Source organism: Manduca sexta, unplaced genomic scaffold, assembly GCF_014839805.1.
Source record: "Manduca sexta isolate Smith_Timp_Sample1 unplaced genomic scaffold, JHU_Msex_v1.0 HiC_scaffold_57, whole genome shotgun sequence".
Lineage (NCBI taxonomy): Eukaryota > Metazoa > Arthropoda > Insecta > Lepidoptera > Sphingidae > Manduca > Manduca sexta.
The window spans coordinates 306443-325905 of record NW_023595374.1 but is presented as its reverse complement, the minus strand read 5'-3'; the positions used below and the strand labels follow the sequence as shown (position 1 = coordinate 325905).

The 19463-nt window shown below is 33.7% G+C and overlaps 2 protein-coding genes across 3 annotated transcripts in view; one reads left to right on the top strand and one right to left on the bottom strand.

Annotated features, from left to right (window-relative positions):
* Positions 1–19463, top strand: part of LOC115441502 (carboxypeptidase B) — a 45811-nt gene that overhangs the window by 9365 nt on the left and 16983 nt on the right. The window lies entirely within an intron of this gene.
* On the bottom strand, positions 2830–17838 carry LOC115441500 (sodium-dependent nutrient amino acid transporter 1). The gene is made up of 14 exons (XM_030166312.2): positions 17681–17838; positions 12519–12635; positions 11926–12196; positions 11362–11581; positions 8896–8939; positions 8121–8268; positions 7663–7741; positions 7135–7238; positions 6267–6453; positions 5892–6068; positions 5483–5582; positions 4920–5099; positions 4214–4308; positions 2830–3797 (listed from the first exon to the last, which is right to left on the bottom strand). Exons 1-14 carry the CDS (start codon positions 17681–17683, stop codon positions 3618–3620), a joined length of 1905 nt encoding a protein of 634 aa, XP_030022172.1. The 5' UTR covers positions 17684–17838; the 3' UTR covers positions 2830–3617.

Here is a 19463-nt window from a genome sequence, read left to right as displayed (position 1 = left end):
ATATTATATTAACAACTGAAGTTAGCTAAAATTGAGTTTCTCGAAGCCGACCACTATTTATGTACTATGTATTTTGAGACTATGCAATTTTGTCGCGTTCGCGATTCACTTTCACTTTTGTTGAGTTTCAGAACGCGATATTAGATCCTCCAACGCGCACGCGAATTTGAACTTTATGCAGCGGTAATAAATTACAAATTGACTCTCCATTTTATTTAGAAAACGTTTGTATGGGAAATAGAAAAATGCTGTTTTGAGGATTTTCCCGGTAATTATTCGAATTTTTCTCACCTTTTAAATCTTCCCTAGACCTCCACGAATAATTCAAGACCAAGATAAGATAAATCCGTTCAGCCGTTCTCGAGTTTTAGCGAGACTAACGAACAGCAATTGATTTTTATATATATAGATTATGATATTTTACTGATTTTAATTTATTGTGAACAGCGTATTATATTATGTTAATTATAGAAAAAAATATTTCGTCGGGTTCCCTTTTGTAAATTTTCACTCTTCGCCACTGGTGACGAAACCAATTATTTTAGGAAAAAATAGCATCCCGTGTTTGCCTGGCCTTTAGACCTCGCGTCATTACACTTACAACCCCTTAGTTCATTTCTTTTAATATTTCTGACGTTATCTTTAACCGTGGAAGAGTGTCATCTGCGACATTGTGCATACTTTGAAGATATTCAAACGTAAAGTCGTATAAGCCCTGTGGTATAAGGGCATTTAAAGAATTCTGCCATGGTATCTTCTGCTTCTCGTAAGAGGAGACTAAAAGAGGGTTATGGGAAGTCTTGGCCACATAGCGGGGAGTACGCCGCTTCATTTCGACAAATGGTGCCGAAATAGGCTCCGAACCCCAAAAGAGGTGAGCTGTGAAGCGGCATTATTCTGTGACGGTCCGGCAAAATTATAAGCACTCTAGATCCCCCAAAAACGTTTCACGTACGCAGAAGCAGACGACCGCAGGTTTTAGTCGGTATGACGGCATAATTGGTACGGACACGACCCAGAGGGCATCTACTTAAATGCCCTCTTGGTCGGAAGGCCGGTGAGTCCGACTTAACATTCTACTCCCAAAGGTTCAAGAATGGCATCAATAACATTATTTTTCTGTGTTTATCTAAAATAATTCATTAATCGGCTATATTTCATTAATCGGCTAGAAGGATCGCGCATACTAAATAAATAAGGGTTTTAGGGTTCGTTTGAATTTTGAACTTACAGGTATATAATAAGGGCAAAATGTTTTATTGCCCAGGTAGCCGCTAGTTTATTTTTTCAATGGTTGGATATCTTTTTTCTGCATAGTTAAGTGTTCAACTGGCGTAAGCTACAAGTCTTCCCTCGCCATTGCATAACACTGCACCAATCGAATATCCGCATTGTCAGTTTGCAAAATAAATAGATTATTTCAGAAAAATCGATTGTGTAGTAGTGTGAAGACTCGATTAGCTGGACTAATTGCTGTCGTAAGGTATTCTGATAATCTAAAATCCGGAAAATTTTATGTTTAAAGAAAAATGATTTGTTGTACTTATGAATCATTATTAGCAATATTTTGTTCATGGCTCCGCCTGTGTTTATGCTATTTCATGGTAACTCGTATAACATTCGTATCTCATGGTAATCTGTATAACAGGATAATCGAATCTCCACTATATATTATAAATAAAATATATTAATTACTATCCGTATGAAAGTTTTTTATTGATTGCAATACTAATACGTATGTACCTATTGACCTTATGTCCATCTTTGTTATATCTGGTTGGATAGATAGTTTATGTTGACCTTACATCAGTCAGGTTATTATCTAAACAGCATAAAAAACGATGCTAAAAATAATAATGTATACACACGTACAATATTATGTAAAAATGAAGTAAAATGAAAATGACTAGGGCCATTTAGCAAGTACACTAGGAAACGATAGCGCCGAATACTCAAGTAGACTAGGTTGCAATTAAAAATTCCGTCTAAAACTAAGCTCATGTTGGACAGATCATGTATAATAGGATATATAAAAAGGAAATTATCTAAAAGTATCTTAGCTCGGGTTTTCAGTCTGTGTTTTATAATATTGGGGTACAGACACGCTTAAGTACTACTACACCTTAATAACAATATCAAGTTAAAGGAAAAGGTACATGGGTTTGCGATAACTGCGTGTGTGCGTTGTATAGGTACTACCATATAATATTATATTTTATCCTTTGTCAAGCATGATATAATTTATAAATTCTGGTAGGTACCTATTATAAACATTAATTATTTTTTGTTTTGGTTTTCCATATATTATAACGGATAAATATTCCAGCATCGTCTTTGTCTTGAGTCACCGTTCCAATATCGGTCACATGAAGTAATAAGCAGTTACTACAGGCAACCTTAAAATATAAAAATATTGATTTTGCTTTATCCTCAATAACCTTAAAATATAATAAGGATAAATAAAACAGCAGGTTCAAATCCCAAGGGCACACACCTCTGACTTTTCTAAAATGTGTCATGTGTGTTTTCTTTGTGAATTTATCGTTCGCTTTAACGGTGAAGGGAAACATCGTGAGGAAACATGCACATGTGAGAAGTTCTCTATAGGAATTTCGAAGGTGTGTGAAGTCTACCAATCCGCACTAGGCCAGCGTGGTTGACTAAGGCCTAATCCCTCTCAGTAGTAGAGGAGGCTCGTGCTCAGCAGTGGGCAAGTATATAATACAGGGCTGATATTATTACATTGTTAAATAAAACAAATTTAAGGTATTTATTTCAGATATATTTTATTATCGATTAATTAAATAATAAATTACAATACCTTGAAACTTATACTGTAAATTATAAAGTAATAAATATATTGCACAGAGTTCTTGAAGATTATTCAAGACTTATTATTTACTACGTACTATTTGAATAGCGTAGTACTCTATAAAATAGCTTTAAATTAAACGCAAGACCACATAGGTCCTAACTATATAGCATAGACTTTGCAACATACGTATACAAATCTATTTAACGATACGTAAGTTAATAAGTTAAATAAAATAGATAACATGTATAATATCGACACCGGTATATGTATAGGTAACAACAATTCCTTCGTAAGCTATGAGTATTTATGAAGTTTAATTTTTATAGTAATTGGTTTTGCATAATATTCTTTAACATGTAATTATCTCTGATCTTGCGTCTACGTGATAAATAGTTTGTTTTTACATGATTTCATTATGAAAATATAGTCTATTATTATTAGTCAATAAATCTTCATTTTCTATCAGTCTTTCCTTATTGCAGAAAGAGTGTTACCGGTGTAAAAAATGACATTTAACGTTACAGCGGGTATTATGTGATATGGCACCGAATATGGTTTAATATAAACCTAAACTTATACAACTAAGAGCCAGAAGTTCCAATACAATAAAGATGTATTTTACCATGCGTCATAGATTCTTGTATAATTCGCCTTTCCTTGCCATTTGATAAACGCGTTACATTATGACCTTTGTCATGAAGTCAAGAAGGGAAGTTAGAACTAGTCTATTAATTTCCACTAAGTGATCAGTAGGTATAGATGTGTTCATATTTTACATAAATGTATTATTAATTAATTAATATTACTTATTAATATTACGCCTGTAAGCACCCGTGATACTGTACCATAAGTGCTTGACGCGTGATGTGTTCATCTTTTGCCTAAGAGCTTTCGCTTCAATCCGGAACTGCATCCATTCTCTGCGCAAACGCGGCGAGCGGGGACCCCATGAGGGTTTGGAGTGGAAGGCCTTCTTGACCGTCTACGAGTACATAATAAAATAAGTTAAAATACTTTGAATACTTAATAATAATTATTTTCAAATCCAATTTTTGGGTTGTTTGGACACGTTTGTCTTTGGAGTTGATATCATTCTTTTAGATTCTGGTCTCTGACTGGTCTGATTCAAAAAAAATCTTTCACTTATTTAAGAATTGTTTCACGACGTCTGAGTAAACGCTTACCGTCGGATATAATTTAGGCGAGCAAATGTAGTCAAGTATGCAAGTCAAGTTCCCAATGAAACGGTAAACAAAAGAATACACTTAATATTTACTTGAACATGGTGATATAGGCCATTAGGACGCTAATTTATTAATTCATTCTAGCGACGACATCAGCAGGACATCTAAATAAATAAATTATTAAATAGTTTCTAGAGTACAAAACGGTGATTACCTCGCGGAAGTTGCCGGTGCGATATTTGTACAAAGTTACTACAATTCCGATTGGCACAAGGACTATGCCCAAAAATAACATCATGTATCCAGCAACTAAAACACAAAAAAAAAAATTAGCAATACTTACAATAAATACTTGTAAAATAAAAAGGTGAATAAGAACAAACTTATATATCTTTTTATAACTCTAATAACGAGTTATTGAGGAGAATAAGCAAGAGAATGACAACAATTAGATAAATTATTTTCAATAAAATGTAAGTAAAGTAAACAGAAATTCATAAAATACGTTTCCAGTGTCAAAAACACTCATCACGCATTAATCACCGGATAGGCGGTAGTGCAACTAGGTTTTCCACTTTTTACCATGTGTGTTCCGTACCATTATGTGACGGAGTGTTGGACACAAATTTCGAACTCCGAGCTGATATTGAACAAAAATATTCAATACAGGTTTGCCCGACCCGTTTTTTCTAATGGGGAATAACCCCAAGACAGCGTCGTACCACAGCGGAAATACAAAACGCCACCATGGCAGGGCCAAATACTGTTTTAGAATAAATAAGATTTGTAAGGCATATTATGGACTGAAATATGACGCTCAAGTTTAAAAAGAACTCGCTCAGAAAATTTGTAACACCAATATTTTTTTAACACTAAGGTAGGGAGACCCAAATGTTTGTATAAATAAAATAAATACTCACCATAACCAGCAACCGGGTATACGTAGAAGTCTCCGAACACCAAGTTTTCAAAGGAGAGAAGGGCGTAGATGAACACAATTATCATCATACCAGGAGTGACAATGCCCCAACAGAGACGCCAGTAAAAACCAGTCGTTTTACCCATCATGAACTCAATGTCCAGGCACAGGTTCTCCAACCCTATAAATAAAAAAATAATTCATAACGACTGTCCTAAATAAAATTCGAGGGAGAGTGAGAAAAAAATCATGACTGTCTACAAATTGTCAATTATCTAAAGTGATGGGCAAATAAAAAAATTCACCACTCGGTGACCAACGTATTAAGGTATGTCATATTCTGGAATCAGCCTATCCGGTTTCGAATGGGCCTAAATAATTGTATCACTAGGAAGGGTTAATCATCTATCTTCAATAGATTTTCTATCTAAATGCCATTTCACTCACGTGTAGTTGTAAGTTACTTTGTCATGACAGTGTTAAACAAATCCATCATACTGTAGACTAAGTGCAAGAATATTGAAAGTATTTAATTTGTTTTATTGATTTTGATGAAAATATTACCATAAATCCAGAACACGCCTGCAAGCTCAGAAATGGCGCAGAAAAGAACAAGGAACGTTCCACCGTAGTGATCTACCAGCTCGAGGATGAATTGTCCACCCTGAAAGTTATTAAGATTAGTAATTGTGATTTCTGACGCTCTAAGCAGATATCATTTTTGAACATTGCTTTTAAGTAAGATCTTATAAAATTCAAAGAGTTTTGAGTTAATCTTTTTATCTTCGAGTACGTTGAGTGCGATTCTTGGTGACACGATATTTATTAATCTTTAACGACCCTCATTTTAACTCAGTTCAAATCCATTCTCTCGGAACATTGTTATAATTTATTCAATTTGCGTTTACATGTTTATTCAATTTATTTTGTGTGGTTCTGTATTCTGTATCGTGGATGAGAAGTGCACACTTACCGGCGTGCAATAAACAAGTCCGAGTAAGAAACCGCAAGTACAGGACAACGCTGACATGTAGACGGTGGGTACACGTGGGAACGCGTCCATCACCACAGTGTTGAGGGTCGAGAGAAGAGCCACGGAGGAGCCGATACCCAGCACCGACATCATCAGGAAGAACAGCACCGAGAATAGCTGTGGATGAAAATTTGACAATATTTGGGTCACACACTTTAAAGGATGATTTAAGCTTAATTATCCGATCCCGCCTTTCCATCAGGCTGATCACCGCGCCAAAAAAGGCAACCAAGTCTAAAAGAAAATGTACGTGAGCTCGCATCAAAAAATTACCATAAACGTGAGTGATAGTATTTTTTAAAGGTTTACATTTACCTGCGGTTGGAAGGTTTTGGCAATAGCATCAGGGTATGAAATGAAAGCAAGACTGGTACCGCCGGAACCGATCACATCTCCCACGTCGGAGTTGAGTTCGTACGCAAGGTTACCAAGGATACCGAAGATCGTGCACCCAGACAGGAAACTTGTGAACGTGTCCAAAGTTGTTACAATCAAAGCATCCCTAAAATAACAAGTATTATATTAATCCCTCTAATCTGGATCAAGTTTACAATTACTTAAGTACAAGATAAGTAAAAATATAAAAAGATAAGCATGGCGGTCGAAAAGGAAAATCCCTTGTATTAAAAGAAGGAGATCCGTTCCTTGCAGTGCAACAATTTCATTCAAGGAGATAATATTGTTTATTACATCTAGTGTACTATGATACATAGTTAACGTGATAGCATGTCAATCATACATGAGGAACTAAAGCAGGCATTGTAAGTAGTTCGACACAAAAGGTAAAATATTTGTAGCGCGCATGGTAGCATGTGTGTTCGACAGTCAACGTGACTGGTCAATAACAATCACCTACCTTGACTTCAATAAAGGACATTAACGTCATAGCATGTAACTGTTTTAACTGCTATTCACACACATAAAGTGAAGTTTGTAAGTGCATTTATAGCAACTTGCATCTATAAACAAATTTAAATATATACATAAAAGCTTATTTATTCTAATCAGATATATATTAATACTTAACACATAAACAATCATTTTAACATATCTGGTTAATATGGTTACATGCTTATTTATTATAAAAATATTGTTGATTTGGCAAATAATTTTAAAAATTATTGCCAGTTTTCCCGAAGAATTAAATATTATTTAGTTTTTTATACTAGACTAGTCAAGTTACCTGTAGACATTTTGTTTGAAACCGTTGTAAGAGGAGAACATGATAATAGCTCCAGTGCACACTGACAGAGAGAAGAACACTTGAGTGATTGCTGCGTACCATACCTGGAAAATATAAAAAATGAGCATTACTCATGAATTCGGATCAAATTTGACAAATTTGTTTTTCTATAAAAAGTAAACAGTGGGACTTCGATACCGGGAAAGAAATCTATAATGGCTATGTAACGAGTATAATCTTGTATTGAGTATAAATAAGAGAAAAACAGAAACAACTTCTGTTATCACATTAACTAGCTCTTATGAGAGAAAAATCATTATTCCCTACCAGTCACAGTGAAAAGGTTATCGTGGGTTACATACAAACTTTGTGAAATAGTTATGGGTTTAATTTACTTATCTTATGATTTCTAAAATGGCAGCATGACGAATTAATAAAAAATAGTTAAATTAATATTGCTACTTATTATTTGGTATTATCTGTCTCTTTATAATTTGTGGAAACAGTGTTTTTTTATATAAAACTTACACCGAGCTCAAGGAGTTTCCACCAGTCAGGCGTAACGAAGAACAGGATGCCGTCAGTAGCACCAGGCAAGAGGACTGTGCTGAGAAATAATAAAAAAAGAAACATAATTTACCTTTTACAGGTTAATTTAAAAAAAATACAACGATGGCAAATGACAAGATGTTTATGTCCACAGATCGATTAGATATATAAGTGATTCTTACCCCCTCTAAAGACGCGTTGTTTTTTTTTACTTTGTACAATAATAATAGAGATTAAATTTTAATACGGTGATTGATGCTTCGTTTTGTTTTTCTATGACGCAGTATCTTTACATAAAGGCTTTTGGAACAAGTAAAACATTGCTGGTTATTTTTTAAGAAGCTACCATTAAGACATAAAATTTTTCATCAATAATATCAGCTATAAAAATTCTCTTGATTCCTATGACAGGAGTTATTTGAGGGATAATTACTTACGTGATGAATAAAGTGATCATGACAACGTATGGGAAGAGCGCGAGGAAGTAGGCCGCTTTGCCGGAACTCTTGACTCCTCGGGCGACGACTCCGAACACCATGAGCCATGCGATGAATAGACACAACACCAAGTACCAGATGGGGGCACCTGGAATAATATTAAATAATTATGATATCTCTGCGAAAGTACTGCACACTAGAAATTATTTGGCAGGACGTCTATAATGCTTAATTGATTACACGCGGTTTGCCAACGTTATAGAGATTATAAAACACAGCAACGTTGAAGTAATAACAAATTAACAGCTTAGGCTTCAAGTCTTCAGTAATGGGATATTGTCAGTTGTGGGACGGTATATGGTGTCACAAATCAGGAGGTCGCGGTCGAATGCAGGGACATAATATGCAATATGTATGTATGATGGGGGTTGTTAAATACTGTATTGTACATATTTTTTGTCACTCATTAATGCCCGGCATACAACCACCTGAAGCTTGACGCTTACATGTAGCTCTACCTTTATTAACAGATTATTTTTAATTCTCATTGGTAGGAGCTATAAAATATAACAATGCACATAGGAATGCGGATAAATTCGTTAGTAGTTGGAGATTGTTTGGTTGTAAATGCAGAACCGGCAGGTTTCTTTTACTATATAATAACCTTGAATTTTGTTGTTCTATAAATAAATTAATTTTTTACATGCTCTCTTTATATAAAAATTGGAAATATTGAATTGAACTATGTAGCTTAAATACGTCAAAATTAGCTTACCGAGACCTCCTTCAATTCCATCACTTTGTTGGAGCACCGTCCTCCTGTAATTGAAAGAAAAAATTGAGTAAGCGTAATTCAAAAGCTGAAATTTTCTTATCAATTAAGCATAAAAGCAGGGTTAATCATCACTTTTTCGTAATTCGGGGACTCCTTTAGTCCCTTACAACGTAAGGCGATCAGCAAAGCTATCTTTGTGCAACCGGATATCCCGGGGCGGTCTCGTATGCGCCTAAATAGGCCTCCGCGGGTTTTGGCCGGTATGCCGCTGTTTGTATGACATAGTGTTAGGGACTAGGTTTAATGTTCTCGCTCGATGCTATACTCACAAGTTTAGACATTAGGTCGTAAGACCGGTGAAACTTACATAACCGTTCGACTCATCCGTCCAGTAGCGGTAGGGATAAAGTTTCCCCCCGCGATAAAAAAAATCTAAAAGGGTTAGTCATCACGAGTTAAACATTAAAACGCCTATGAAAACGTTTTGTATATTTGGACATTTGTTATTTAATCAAGTATTAACTTTGATCCACAAATAGCCTATGTTTTAGATCAATATACATATTACGCAACGTTTTATCTCGGAAAATGCACGATTCTAGTAGAAGTCTTATTCCTTGCCGAAAGCTATAAAACGGGTGAAATTGCAAGCGAAAACTAGAAATACGCATTGTATAAAATAGTTTCCATAATAAACTCATAAATACTCTAAGTACCTTTGCTATATTTTTTATCACGGGAAAATCCGATTGCAGGTTTCTGCCGGTCAGGCTGGTTTAAACCGTCCTACGGACTAAAATCCCGCCCTATTCTCTCTCCTTTATATCGAAGGGTACGGGGTGCGTATGGGAATGCAACTGCAATCTCGTCTCGTCGGAATCGGGTCTTGGGCAGAGCACCTCGCCGTCCAATTAATGAGACCTCTGTTACATCACAGGCGTGCATGGAAGCAGAACGCCAACCTCTAAGGCATTATTTGCGCGTCAGCTGGTTACCCAACGCCGCCACTGCCACCACCTACAGGTTCGCTTAGAAAGGTCGTCGCTCATCTCTCCGCAGTCTGCTGCGAGAGAGAAGCGCAATAGACTGCCTCCTTTCTTTCTCCGCGACCTTTCTTTGGGGGCATGACTTAGTCGCAAAAAGGGCAACTGGGTTCCACCCATCTTCACCCTTTGTCGCAAGCGAAAAGTTATTGCCCATAGTCGTGAAATTTCACTCTAAGTAATCATTTAGCGGCGATAGCCTAGTTGGTTATGGAACGGACTGCCGAGACGAATGTACGCAGGTTCAAAACCAAAGGGCACGCACCTCTGACTTTTTTTAAATTATGTGTGTATACTTTGTGAATGATCGCTTGCTTTATATATATATCGTGAGGAACCCTGTATACCTGGAAATTCTCGACGAATTTTGAAGGTATGTGAAATCTGCCAATCCGAAGTAGGCCACCGCGCTGGCCACCAGCGTGGTCGACTAAGGCCTAATTTCTCTTGATAATAGAGGATGCCCGGGCCCAGTGGGACAGTATATAATACAGGGATGATATTATATATATTATACACTATACAGGGTTATTTGTAAAATACCAGCAACCTCGCAGGATTAGATAGCTAACATAATACACAACAAAGTTTGTTCTATGAGTTTTGATATAACTCAATAAATTAAATATTTTTTTTTTAAAGTTTTTATTTTAGTTCCGTGACATTTGTACGTCTATGTTTCATTCATAAAGAAACGACGTCGCACGCTCGCGCGCGCTTCGTTGTCTATAATAATAACACTTTCTTCGCCAAATAATTACCTAGTTAATATCAATTGATCGCGGGGTTTGTAGATAGTATGTACCAACACCGAGTCCACAATCCCTTCATATTTTACCAGGCTTCGAACAGGCTACATTAAACAATTAAAAAAAAAATCATATGTAGGTATGTAGTTAAGGTTTCGAAACAAAATCACAACGTTCAACATAATCATTCTTTGACGCTTTTAATATCAAATAGTGGTAGAAAGGTATTATTCACCTTTCATTGTTTAATGCTACATCGATCGATACGGCGACCAAAGATCGTGGCACAGAAGAACGTATATAGGTATAGCGCGCGCGCATCAATGCTGACGACTGGCCGCTGGATAAATAGGTCAACACGCCTATTTATCCAGGCCGCCGCGCCGCTTTCCACCCCGCAATTCGCACGGGTTGGTTACCTTATCTTCGCGATGCGCATAGAGTTAATAACAATCAAACGGAAATGAAATTAAGTATTTATTTTTATACGAACATAAAATCGAATAAATTATTAAAAGTCGTAGAACAAACATTGTTGTTTATGATGTTCCCTATCTAATCCTAAAAGATTGCTGGTGTTTTTCAAATTACCCTGAATAATCATTTTAAACTCTATTATTTTAGTATTTATTCACATAAGTACTTATAGATTAAATATTAATAAAGAAACTCACAAAAAGTAGAGTTCAGCACTGCTGGTACCGTTGGTGATATTGCCGACTCCTGCAGCTAGGGTGGGATCTGAGGGCACGCAATTCTCCCACTCAGGCTGACAGATAGCCCATGGAAGAGTAGCCTGGAAGCTCATAGCTAAGTAAAACAGACAGAGACCACAGATCACCACGTAGTAAGACAGGATGTAACCGCAACCGACAGCTTGGGCGTATCCAGTACCTGTAATGGGAATTATTAAGATTATGAGATATTGTACTCAACTACATAAAAAGTTACACAATTACAGTTTTACACTAAAGCCTATTTACTAAAGATTACAATATATTGCTTAATATTTTTTAAATGTGGATTCCACACTAAAATATTAATTGGTTACATTTTATCCTTCTCTGAGTCCTGCGGATTCAGTTCCGAATGCGGAGAAGTTCCAATTTGTTCATTTTCTTACAGAATATATTTTTGCAAGTTTTGAAATCCATATTATGTATTTTTGCTTAAAATAAATCATGTTCTTAGGAGTATAACATATTTTTTTTATTATGTGCAACTGTTGGATTATTTACCTTTCATGGCCGGTGAAATTGACCAAATTTTAACAGAGTTTCTTGAACTGAATTGTCCTAGGACGCACTCTAAGTAGTACACAGGCTTGCCGACAAGTAAAAGTACGATGATGTAAGGCACCAGGAAAGCACCTCCTCCATTCTGGTACGCGATGAAAGGGAACCGCCACACGTTACCCAAACCGACGGATGTAGCGATGCAGGACATCAAGAATTCGATGTTGTTGGACCATACCATACGTTCTGGCGGTTCAGCCTCTAAGTCCATGTCCTGGATTTAACAAAAAAAAAATCCTTAGTTACATTTTAATACATTTACATTGTTGTCGTCCTATTATAAGTTTTTTATAAAATGTTCCTATGTCCTAGATTAGACTAACGTTTCTCTTCACCGACATAGGGACGGTTTATCGTGCATGCAAGATGAACGCTATAATAATAATATCAGCCCTGTATTATATACTTGCCCACTGCTGAGCACGGGCCTCCTCTACTACTGAGAGGGATTAGGCCTTAGTCCACCACGCTGGCCTCACTAGGATCGAAAACTAAAAATCTTTTGAGTATCCTTAGGTTCTTTAAGTACTACCTACATCTATGTTATCCATAGTCGCTTTAAGATTAGCTGGAGGTAAACTTATTTGCGATGATCGTTTTGGTTCCATCTTGGGCTCCGACGACTCGAAGCCGCCGTTTACTTGGCCGTCATTCTGCAAAAAAACAAATACTTAACAAAAGGAGATTCCTAAAACGTTACGTATCTACTAATTATTATTATTAATTCTCTAGTATGATTTTATTCAACTACAAAGGAATATTTAAAATCAAATAATAATACGTGATATGTACTAGCTTTATTTAATTATTTTAGTTATATGTTATCTGATTTTAATTCTCTATACGAACGTATTAAACACTGCTAATCCTGTCTATCGCTTGCGGTATCATTTCTTAAGCAGAGATTAATATTTGTATTTGAAAATATTGAAATTAATCACTTTGAGATTAAATTGTTAAAGTATTAACAAACTTTTTAATGTTGATTTATAGCGTTGATTAGAAGGAATTAAAATATAATTAATCACAAATATGTGTTATATGTAGCGAACTTGAAAACGTCGTATTTAATAATAGAGATTAGTATCCAAAGTAAGTATATTATAATTAAATAAATGGCATAATTGTTATATAAGTATGCAAACTCAATTAAGGTAAGAAACCCTTTTTATACGTCAACGCTTGTAACAAATTTTGTTTAGTTTCTCGCTCTTTGTATTTTAATAAATATACAGGGTCATTTTTACATTGCGTTACTAAATGATACCACATACTCGTCTTCCCTTTTGCTGACATTGTGCTAAAAATCATCCATTAATAACGAATATTTTCACCAAAAATCCTGGTTTTAGTTTTCTGATCATTTTGTAATTTAATGAGAATTTGGCGTGTGCGTGAGTGTATTTCTGAATGAAAGTATGATGTTACTACTGCAATGAATTCTTTTAAAGTAGAAGTAGTGGCATTAGCATTATTTTATTAATATTTATTTTGTTCGAAACTTTCACTTTTTTATTTTACATCTACGTGTCAAGTAACTTCTTATAAAGTGTTATTTTCAAGTAGATAAGCCTGTGGTTTAATTTAGTAACGCGATGTCAAAATGATCCTGTATATTCGACGATATATAATATGTACTACGTACTTATCTATTACATTATTATTACTATAAAACTAGTACTGCCAGCGCCCAAATATGGTATATTATACAATATCAGGCCATATGCATTTTATATGTAAATAATTAAAACTTGTGCTCTTTTTTAAAAAAACATTGCACGCACGGAGAAATGTGAGATTTGACATGATTAAAGTTAAGAAGTTCAATGCTCGAACACTGAACGACTACTAGTATTATCAAATACTTTAAAATTCAATAATTACCTTTGTGTGTTTTTTAAAGTTTACGTTTAATCTGCTGAATAAATTTGAATGAAAGATATACCAAGTGCTTTATTTCTAATAATTTATATACTGAAAAAGCCTGTCTTAGAAGGAGAATTAATTTTTCCGCGGGTAGAGTCGGGTCGCTCGAAAAAAAATTATATCTTTCTTCTTGTTTATATTTTATATACGATTGTTTGTATGTTTGTTAAAAGTAAAGGCAAAATTCGCTGAATGGATTTGGATGTAATTTGGCACACGAACAGGCTACTTATTATCCCAGTAATTATTTCATGTAGGAAATATTTTAATTTGTTAATTTGATTATGTAAATAGATAATTAGATCGTTACAGTAATAATTTTATTATTGATTTTGTATCAGGAAAGCCCTTCGGACGGGGAAAGCCGTGAGCAACACCTAGTATTCAATAGCCATAAAAACTTTAGCCGATAATAAAAAATATAATCAATTATTAAGTAATATTTAGGCACATTAATTTAGATTTATCTAATTGATGACGTTCAGGACAAGTTAGCTTATCCGATATGGACGATAACTAGATATGTTTCATTGAATACTCACAACAGGATACGCGTTTTATAGATTTAAGTGCCTCTGTATTCATGATAATATACTAATAAAAAAAATATTATATTTTAAAAAATATGTATTAGGTTTTATAGCGGTGTAGACAGATTTTTTCCCTTGTTTTTTGTATCTTATTATTATCTAATTGCATTTAGGACATATCAAACCGGAATCTATAATATAAATTACCACCAGGATATGTGCGCGTAATGTTATATGTTTATCGCTTCGTCGGTCTATTTACTAGTGACAGCGTAAACTTAGTATTATGCCTACGAACCGCGACGTTCTGGGTATGGCTAGGTTTAGCATTTATTCACCTCTACATTTCTAACTTGTGACGGATTATATATTCGATGCAGCCGCACCTCTACCTAACCCATCAGAGGGCAGGGGGGAGCAAAAATTCTTTGCCGAATTCAATGAGTCCTGCACCACGCGAGGGCTCTCTAAGGACAAGACTTTTTCTAGAACAGGCAAAAAAGGTTATCGGGGCCACCACCACCGTGCCTTCTCTTAGCTCGCCATTTTTTTTATTTATTATTTATTTATTTACAGTATTATTATTTACTTAAAATATTTGCTAGTAGCACCCAAATTAAGCTATTCTTGTATCTTGGGCTGCCACAATATGGCATGGCCATGGCTTAACACTTCTATTCACTAAGAGTTTAGGCACTCAAAATTGAAAAGGCCTACGTAGCTGTATACAACGATGGTCGAAACATTTAATCTTTTTTTTTGTTTAAGGCTTAATACAGGATAAGTTATAATAGATAGATAGCGGAGATAGAATATAATAGATAGCAGGGTTTATTGCAAACATAGAATGTTATTGGTAGATAGAATTTTACCTATTATTTATAAAACAATGTTTGTTCGTATTATATGCGTTGCCAGAGTATGCTTCAGGTTAACTTATAGGTGGCGCACATGTCATCCATACTAAACTCGGACTTAACGTTATGCTATTATGTTCTTGACGATGTTAAAACGGTCAAATCAATCACTGAACTATGTAGTTAACTAGGGTTGCATTCTCGATGCTACAGAAATTAATATCCGCATTCTGTGTTAAAGTTTTATTTAAAATATGATACTTATAAATAGCATGCTATATATGAAGCCTTGTGCCGGGTTACTCTACATACAAATAGTGAAAACATTTCTCACTAAACGATTTCTTTAACGTAAACAGACCTATTATTAGAAAAACATTGATATTTTCATTGCATTTCCGCCTATCCCTTTGAACATGTTTGTGTTCTAGTTTTAATACTCAGTTCTAACTTGTTTTCATTGTTCATTATCAATTATTTAGTATCCTAACAAAGATAATTATTGCAGATAAGTATAAAATGATAGATTTAAAAATAAGAAAAGAAATAATTGCTTGTTGCATATCTAATTGAAAAAGAATCGATCGAACGCCATTACACGGTTTATTCTTTTGTGATTGAATAATTAATTTTGCTATTATTAGTCACGAGACTTCGTGAGCAAGTCTTTTTAAAGTACAAATATATTCTCATGGGCTAGAGAAATACTATTCAGAAATAGCATTGATAAAAATAGCTTAGTAATTATTTAACCTTAATCCATTTATAATAGCGGTTAACTGCATCTCAATTCTTAACAAATGAAATTCCAAAAGTTTAATTTGTTGTGCAACGCCTTAAATAAAAAAAAAACTATTTTGCCGAAACTGATTCAATACATTTCCCATGGATAAGACTTCGAGGATATCATCAGTCACACATCTGTATCATATTAAATGTATACTTATCCATTGGTTTACTTCAGGTAATACGTCATTCACGCTTCTTCGCATAATTTCAAACAAATACATCATGCAAGAGTTACTTACACGTGATACAAGTTAAACTTTAAAGATTTGTTGTATTCCTTATCTATTGGAAAAACACGTTTTATGTTTATTTTACCTTTAATATGCCCTATAAATTAATAGATATCAATGTTAATGACATGGATAATCTAATCCATTTTCCGTCACTTAATTAGATAGGATATAATATCAGTTAAATGTTATTGAATTTAAATGTAATCTGATAAACAAATGCTTTGTTAATACTTGATTTACTCACATGAATACTCTCGTGTTTTACGTTAACTATTTAAAAAGGGATAATATTAGGTTGATTTGGGCGCCCAGCAAATATATTTTTTTTACTTTAACAAACAGTACAATTATTCATAACTTTTCTTACGGTTCCGTCCGCGTATCATTTAAAAACTCACAAATGTTACAAATGTTGAAATGATGCAGAGTAGGGGCTTTTTGTGTAGGTACCAAATTTAGTCCAAATCCACCCAAAGGATTTTTTCCAGGGTCAAATTGAAAAAACTAAATCATTTATAATTAAAAAGATCCATTGATATAATCTACGAACATCAAAATCTGTAGGTAATCTAATTTATTTAAGTATGAACATTTTGTTAGTCATAATTTGGAAGTAAAGCGTGTGAGTAAGTGAATATTTCTACTGAAAAATATTAATCGCCAAATTAGTTGAAGAATTAGTCAAAGACATTAATGTTTAATGATATTATTCAGTAATCAATAAAATATATAATATGCTTTTATTGGGTTATAATCTTAATAAATTATATTGTTTAATGATATTGTTTTATATATAATAATAAGTTCTATTTATCTTGATTTTGACAATTTTTTTTTAAAAAGTCTCTTTGGCAAAGCCTTAAAAAATCTTATTTAAGTAAATGCGACAAAAATGAATTATTTTTTTCTTTATTCTTAGACTATAATAGCTTTGTAAGTTGTACTTATTTAGGAAAAGAATATTCACCAAATGTCCGAGGCTTTCAGTTTAGTTTTTCCAGTACTTACTATTGTAAAGTAAGCAGTAAGCCGAAATAGTTATTTAAGTAACAAAAATAAGGTTTTATTTATAGATTTAACTGTCGTTTATGCAAAATAATAATATATTAATTCACAGTATAAAATAGAAAAGTAAAATTAATTTTAAGCATCATTTTTATGTTGGTAAATTATGATCCAATAACAAGTCAAGGTACAAAACACAATCACTAAAATCATTAATTTTTAATTTAAACATATTTTTAATTACTGAAATATATTTCAATGAAACTTTTAGTATGTATTTAGTAGTAAAGATTTGCGTATGTATTTAATTTGGAACGTTATTAAAATGCCAAAAAATTAATTAATTAAAAAACCTCACCATTTTGTCCACAATATCACACTTGCAATGTGTTTAGGTGTATTGTGTTCAGAAATCGATCGCACCACCGCCAAACAGTTCCTCCAACAAGTAACGCACAGTTACACTACCGCAAGTGAGACGTCCGTCGTATCTTCGCTTGTTTTATACAAATACCGTATCATTTACACTCGCTGTCCTCGTCGTATAATTTATTTTGTAATCTATAAACCCACGTGATCTCAAAATTGCTTAAATTAATATATTAAGCTCCTAATTTCTTTATAATCTAAAATTTGTAAAATTGTCTAGCTTTTTACCTCTACGACAAACTCCATATCTAAAAATGGAGTAGAGCTCAAGCTGTAAATGATACCAAACAATAAAGCATTTCAGAGGTTTGAATGATATTTAAGAATAGTTTATAAAGTATTCTTACTATGAATACTTTATGTATTAGTATATTATTTTTCATCTTATGTCTACTTTTAATTTATTTATACTTCATTAACATTTTGTATATATCGTTTTATTTATATCTGCTGTTGTATTTGCTCGCCGCAACAGATTTTTTTAATGCACCTACCTTGTTTATCTCTGCTCCACCCTAAGGTTGACTGGGAAAGAATGCACACAGCATTAAGTCCGCCTATGTACAATATTTTTTTTTTGTATATGAAGTGCAATTAATAAATGAATAGTTATACTATATATTTTTTAAAGCCCCTTTTAAAATTTTAGTAATTGTTTTTTTATGTAGGTATTAAAAAAGTCCTACTTATATTATAAATGCGTAAGTTTATAAGGATGGATGTATGTTTGTTCCTCTTTCACGAAAAAACTACTGAACGGATTTTAATGAAACTTTACGGTAATATTGGTTATACATTAGAATAACACATAGGCTAATATAGGCTGTAATTTGGTCATAATATAACGATACATATCAAGATGGAAAAATCTCGGAAAACTCACTTACGCGGGCGAAGCCGCGAGCAGAAGCTAGTATAAGAAAATTTATGTATAACATTCTTATTACGAATTACATATTTATGATATTTTTAATGCGTATGTTATTTTTGTACCTCTGTATCACTTTCACAAGTTATATGTCTATAAGTTCCGAAGGAGAGTATAAACTCTGCGATCTATTAAGTAGAAATTTGAATTCGAATACTGCATATTATATGTATTTAGATAGTGTTTTCTACAAATGTATCAGCATACCTTTAAGCGTGAGCACAATATAATATTTCATATTCATTTAACTATATGTTACCCACTGTTCATTTGAATAGTTGAGGTTTAAGAATTTCTAGTCATACACTGTATGATTTGTAATTTCCTATTAAAATATGTAAGTATTGGTTTTTGGCTTCTCTCATTGGAAGACTTTTTTATCCATCGGATTCTTTTTTTCAGTATAATAAAAGTGAAATGTCATAAAATTCCAGTTTCAATACAATCATAAAACAGAATTTTGTGAATTGTGTTGTAAAGATGAACATGTCGAATAAATGTATTTCTGCTCGCATTGCCATGTGGACTCGGGTGATAACATGTCTACAAAGTTTATGGAAGAAATGTTTAAGTACAGTTTTTGTGACACTGAGCTATTAAAAATTTGTTTTTATAACCTAAGTAAATGAAAGTATTACTCAAAATTAAAAAACATACGTAACAAAATATTTCTTTTTTAAATGGTCAATAACCAGAAACTGGAAGATAAGGTAAATGGAAATCAGATTTAAACGTACATAACTACGTATGCTATGATACGATTAGTTAGGTACCTGTTCCGTAA

Coding starts and splice junctions, on each gene's coding strand:
- LOC115441500 (XM_030166312.2), bottom strand. Junction 7,742..8,120: donor ATGATCACTTTATTCATCAC/GTAAGTAATTAT, acceptor ATTATTTCTCAG/CACAGTCCTCTTGCCTGGTG. Junction 7,239..7,662: donor GGAAACTCCTTGAGCTCGGT/GTAAGTTTTATA, acceptor TATATTTTCCAG/GTATGGTACGCAGCAATCAC.